This window comes from Gouania willdenowi, chromosome 6 (genome assembly GCF_900634775.1).
Source record: "Gouania willdenowi chromosome 6, fGouWil2.1, whole genome shotgun sequence".
Lineage (NCBI taxonomy): Eukaryota > Metazoa > Chordata > Actinopteri > Blenniiformes > Gobiesocidae > Gouania > Gouania willdenowi.
The window spans coordinates 41,644,655-41,651,021 of NC_041049.1; the positions used below are offsets into that span (position 1 = coordinate 41,644,655).

Genomic DNA, 6,367 nt, shown 5'->3' on the forward strand with positions numbered 1-6,367 from the left:
TGGAGCGACAGACTGACGTTATGTTATTAAAAACGTCTTCTTGGTTCTCCTCCAGGACCTGGACACCGGCTCGGGGACGTTTCTGGGTCAGTCGTGCTGTCGGCCCCGAGTCTTGTGGGCGATGCCTATGGAGACCTGGATGGAGACGAAGGAGTCGCCGGAGTGGACAGCGCCATTTTCCAAGTGCCACGAATGTAAGATTTCATGGAAATTTATGGAATTTTTAACAATTTATAGATAAATAATGAATGATTTATGAAACAAAATGGATGATGTAACTACATAACCTCCTTTTCTTCCCAGTGGCAAAGCTATTCCCAACGGGACGGACAAAACTCAGCTTGGATCCTCAGACAATGAAGGTAAGCTGATTTTCATTAGTCTACCCCTGTGGGTCACATGATCCCTAACCACGGGCAGTGGTCCGGTACCAGTCAATGGTTATGGAAGTAGATTTGCATCTTAATTATTCAATCAAAAAGTATGTTTTAGATAAAAAAGATTATCTTCAATAAAAAAGTAATAATAATTAATTTCAAGTCTGTTTAATTAAAAAACTTCAATCAAAAAAATAGTTTTAATCAAAAAATGTTTTCAATCAAAAAACTATTTCTAATCAAAAAGAAACATTTTCAATAAAAAAAAATCACTTATTAAAAAAAAAAAAAAAATCAACCATAAAAAATTAACTTTAATCAAAAATGTTTACTGTAGTCAAATAATATTTTCAATAAAAAAATGAACTTCAATAAAAAAACATTTTCAATAAAAAATGTAACTTCAATCCAAAAATCAATATTTTCAATAATAAAAATGTAATTTTCATAATAATAATAATAACAATAATTAAGAAAAATAGTGGCATGAACAATGCAGTCTTATTCCCTTTAAAATTTGTAATGAACACAATAAAACAATATTGAGACCCAAAAAATTGCATTTGAATGTTTTTTTTGAAAAGTGTTTTCTTTAATTGAAGTGATGTTGTTTTATAAATATATATATATATATAGACACTCCCAACTCATAGACCCTTTGATTGTTTGTAAACATTGTGACTAATTTTGTTGGGGCGGGGCTTAGCCTGGAGACAAACCACCATAGATATATAAACACTAGATGACTTACCCACATTGTTAGACAATGGGGAGCGACGTAGCAACGTGGCGGCCATCTTACCTCAAACAACTGGCCTCGCTCATTACATTGATTTCAATGGTATATGTACTACTTAAATAACCCCAACTTGTTCAATTTTCAACCAATGTTCTATCAACAAGTGGCTTCAATTTCAACATGTACAAGAGCCCTTTGTCATACCGACGTATAACAAGGTTTGTAATAAGGCAAACAGTTTTTAAATCCGTTATTATTTAATCGAGTTAAGGATATTTTTGTTGAAGCTGATCACTCACCTTCCAACACCTACTGTAGAGCGCGTCAGAATGTCAGAACGTCAGTTGTCTGATTTAAGATGGCCATCATTGAGCTACGCTGGCGAATCCCACTTGCGTCATCTAGTGTTCATATACTGTAAATATGTCTATGCTTTAGCCAGTGGTGTTGCCTCCAGCACGTCTTTATGGGGTCCATTAATTTAATCACACTTTATTAGTTCTAGTAAGAAAGTGAGACACATGGGGCAGTGCAGGGGAAGTAGATGGCACCTTACTGTCACATCTTTGTTATCATTATCATATTGTTTGGCAGGTGTCATGATGCTCTCTCCATCTTTAGGTTCAATTTAGTAGAACTAACTTTAGGCTGTAGTTTATAGTTTGTCAGTGATCCTAAAAAACAGGTTTATTTTTTAATGCCATTTGATCTGAAACATCACTTTTAACCCCATACCCTTTAAAAATCAATCAAGCCTGAGGGAACTCCAGAGATGTGCTTCGTCTTGGTTTCATTCAGACGGTGAATAATTTAGATTAGCTTTGGTAACTCTAGAAGTTGGTGCATTAGCACCATGAGAACCATGAGAACCATGAAAGACAACCAGGGCCAGGTTTAGCATCAGTGAGGGATGGTTTAAAGGTGAATGAATAAAAACAAGCACAACTGCACCTTTTCTGTCATAACATTTGTGTTTAACTTTGTCAGGTGGGAAAACTCAAGTCATGGGTGAGATCAAGGTGGCTCTGAAGAAAGAGGTGAAAACAGAAGGAGACCAGCTAGTCTTGGAGATCCTTCAGTGCAGAAACATCACATACAAGTTCAAAAGCCCCGATCACCTCCCAGGTTTCATTCTGATGTCTATTCTTTTCACCACTTTAATCTCAATTTGCATTTTTTGTTACATTTTCCTCATAATAACTCTTTTTTTTTTTTTTCTGCAGACCTATATGTGAAGCTGTACGTGGTGAACGTAGCGACACAGAGAAGAATCATCAAAAAGAAAACCAGAGTGTGTCGCCATGACAGAGAGCCATCCTTTAACGAGACCTTCAGATTTCCACTGAACCCAACAGGACACTCCATACAGGTACTAGTCACATGACTAACATGGAGAGGATATGAGGGAAGTTTGGGTTTGCAATGATGATGAAAAAGGAGAGGAAAAGATGAAGAAACATAATCTAATCATTCATATTATTATTATTATTATTATTATTATTTTATAAGGAATTTATATATCACTTTTTCATAGACACTCAAAGCGCTTTACATTGATGTGCATTATTGTTTCACTCCACACTTAGTAGGGGTAAGCTACTATTGTAGCTACAGCTGCCCGGGGGAAGACTGATGGAAGCGGGCCTGCCACAGTGAATTATAGTCCCTCCGACCACTCACTCACACACGACATTCTTCATACTATAGGCAATGTGGTTGAAGTGCCTTGCCCAAGGACACAACGACAATGACTTGGATAGAGTGGGATTCGAACCCCCAACCCTTAGTTTATTGATGGAGCCACGGTCGCCCCATTTATGTGTTTAATTGTTGGGAATTTAAAAATACACATTTTCTCACTGATTTAGGGCACAAAATAAATGATTATTATAATAATAAATATTATTTAAAAAAATATTATTTAATAAAATATTATTTAAAAAAATATTATTTAAAAAAATATTATTTAAAAAAATATTATTTAAAAAAATATTATTTAAAAAAATATTATTTAAATTTTTATTATTATTATTATTATTATTATTATTATTATTATTATTATTATTATTATTGTGAGATAGATAGATAGATAGATAGATAGATAGATAGATAGATAGATATTATTATTATTATTATTATTATTATTAGAAAAGCCCACAGAAAAATCCTTATATGTGCTTTATATTTTCACGAGTCGTCTCTGCATAAATCTTCTTCTTCTTCTTCTTCTTGCGTTCAGCTTTTCCTCGTCTCCAACGGAGGGAAGTTCCTAAAGAAGACTCTGATTGGAGAGGCCTACATCTGGCTGGACAAAGTAGACATGAGAAAGCGAGTGGTGAGCTGGCACAAGCTGTTTGTCAGCTCCACTCAGACGATACCCTGAGCTGCAGATCATGCACTCATCAATGGCTCTCACTGATGTGCTTAGAAGAAGAAGAAGAAAGAAAAAATGTGAAATCACGTCATTTGATCCAACACTGCCAGCACATGTTTAACTCTTTTCATCATCCGTGGATTAACAACTCCTACTTCATGGACATGGAAAACGAAAGAAAAGTCGTCTGTGATTTTCTGTACAAATGAATAATAATAACATATCAGATTAGGGAAACATTTACTACAGGTTGAATTGTCCTTGTTGTGATGCTCATGACGATTGTGGCGTGCGTTACATCAGTAGTCTTGAAAACCGAGAGAATGCATATTGTGTTTTGTATGATGGTCTGTAGTCAATCTTCATGTAAAAAAGAGAACATATATATATACAGTATATACATACAGTGTATACATACATCCTATCATATCAGCCCAATTGTTCTGTGCAATGGGATAAAAATACATGTACAGCACAGACTGTAGATACCACAGCGAAGCTCATATCAGCCACTTGTACAGAGTGATGTTAATATAAGACAGATATCAAATCACAGAACATATCTACGTTATTTATGAGAGGATATAAACAGATGAGATTGAGGATGACGGAGGCGCGCTGACAATCCAGAAATCTTTGCGAATGTGGACCTACGTGAGCTCAAGGATGTTTACGGTCGTCATAAAAAGCTCCTCTAGGTCCGGCAAACGCGCCGATAGGACGATATATACAAGCAGGGCTGAGGTAGAACGAAATAATATCTAAGGTAAAAAGGTCATCGACCTTTTACAAGCGTAATATCAAAGGAAAACGTTCCACTTCACAAAAAAACACGGACGGAAGCGAAGCACATACTCTGTGTCGAATGTTATCTGGAAAGCTGATACTGTTATTTCATGAGTTTATTTCAAAAACTCTTGTTAGTTTGTTGCGAAAATGGACATAATGTAACATGAGCCTTGTAAAAAAAAAAAAAAAAAAAGAAATTTAGTATGTCTGCAAGTGTCATTATCTCAGTGTAAAAAAAGAAAAACATGTAAGGTTCCTGTGAGTGTGTGTGTGTGTGTGTGTGTGTGCGTGTGTGTGTGTGTGTGTGTCTGTGTGTGTGTGTCTGTGTGTGTGTGTGTGACAAATTGTACAGGTTTGTGTCAGTGTCCGTTCATCCAATCACATAAACGCGGGAATTAGAAAAACAAAATTCATCCCCGATGCATATCTTACGCAAAAATGAAAAGATCGATGCAACTTTAAAATAAAACATTTAAAGCAACACTATAATGAAACACTTTGACAAAGAAAGGAACGTGGCCGCTAATCACCACGTTCATCATTTCCTTGTGCCAACTTTGATTTATTTATTTATACTTATTTTTATATATTCTATTGTTATTATGACCATTGATTCTTCTTTTTCATGTAATTCTATGCAACACACGTGTTTGAGTTCTTTAGATTTACATTGTTATCCTCAAATTTTATCAAGATTTACATAGAAAGATGATATATTTGAACATATCTAGTGACGTTAACACTGTTTAACATCCGCATAAAACTCGTGCACTTTATTATATTTGTTCATTATTTTTCCGTTGCATTCGACATGCTAGATTGTGTGTATTTTTGTGTTATTGCACTAGAACGGATTAGATTCCCAGCATGTATTGTGTGTTGAGCATTCGGTGTCAGTGTGGTAAAAGAAAACATGCACAAATGTGAGGGAGAGAGAAATACATCCAACGTCACATCAAATGAGAAAAGAAGCAAAGGCCCTGTCATAACTGTCGTCTGTCATCGTGAACCCATGAATTCATCCCTTTTGTCGTCGTCCTGAGGGCTGTGAACAGAGTGTGTACAAACGTATTTATTTTCTACCAAGGATTGAATGTTTATATTGTCCAAAGCATGTGTGTGTGTGTGCGTGTGTGTGTTAAAATAAGCCTGTACAGCATTGGTTATTTAAGGGGGAGGAGCTATGTGTGCTGTCAACCAATGACTTTATCTGTGCAACTAATGTCCAGTGACCTGCAGAAATAACACAAAAAAAAATCTACTCCATTCAGTGTCTGAAACGTTCTGTTTTGGATGTTGCATGTTTTTCGATGATGGTTTGTCGTCGGTACATATATTTTGTCTAAAGATTGTGTTTAAAAAGAAAGAGAGATAAAGAGAGACTATGTATAGATTTATCTGTATGCTGAGTGCAAAGAAATCTGCTTGTACAATTTTGTCTTGTTTTTCCACTCAGTGTAAAACAAAAAACAAAACAAAACAAAAAAAAAAAACAAGAGCATATAAAGTTATGGTTTTGTGATTGTTCACAGAATGTGTTGAGATATGCAAACTGTGCTGTAAAAAAAAAAAAAAAATCAGCGTTTGTCTGAGTCTAAAGAATAAATAGAAAAAGAAGAGTTATATTAAATACACGGAATTGAGTTTGGATTTGTTTTTAGTTCAGCGTTTGTGTTAAAGAAAGTGGATACTACATTTTTTTTCTAAGACTGAATAAGAATTAAACTAGATTACTGAATAGGTGAATGAAATTAATAATTTTGGATACTTAACATTCAAAAAAATAATAATAATCTCTGGAAATTGTGATTTGTATAAATGACCGCCAGGTGGCAGTATCCCCTACCTATTATCTCCCTTATTTCTGGCCACTTTTTTAAACACTAAAGTTAGTGTTTCTGGACAACATTTATTTAATAAATAAATTCAATTAGATTCACTTTCTGCCAAAGATCCCACATTTATTTAGTTATTATCTTGTTTTACTCGGAAATTCCTCTTTTATGAATTAAAAAAGACTTGTAAGAGTAGCAGACAATAATAGAACATATATTCATAATTAAAAACAAGTATTATATACACCACATG

At 34.7% G+C, this 6,367-nt stretch overlaps 1 protein-coding gene across 8 annotated transcripts in view; it reads left to right on the plus strand.

Moving 5' to 3' along the window:
- Window positions 1-5,805, plus strand: part of pclob (piccolo presynaptic cytomatrix protein b) — a 70,960-nt gene extending 65,155 nt beyond the window's left edge. For all 8 annotated transcript variants that reach the window (XM_028450893.1, XM_028450894.1, XM_028450896.1 and 5 more), the window contains 5 exons: window positions 56-194; window positions 304-362; window positions 2,104-2,241; window positions 2,340-2,485; window positions 3,356-5,805. In XM_028450893.1, the coding sequence (XP_028306694.1) occupies window positions 56-194; window positions 304-362; window positions 2,104-2,241; window positions 2,340-2,485; window positions 3,356-3,499 (626 nt within the window). In that variant the 3' untranslated portion in view covers window positions 3,500-5,805. The remainder of the gene's footprint in view (window positions 1-55; window positions 195-303; window positions 363-2,103; window positions 2,242-2,339; window positions 2,486-3,355) is intronic.
- Window positions 5,806-6,367: the final 562 nt, after the last annotated feature.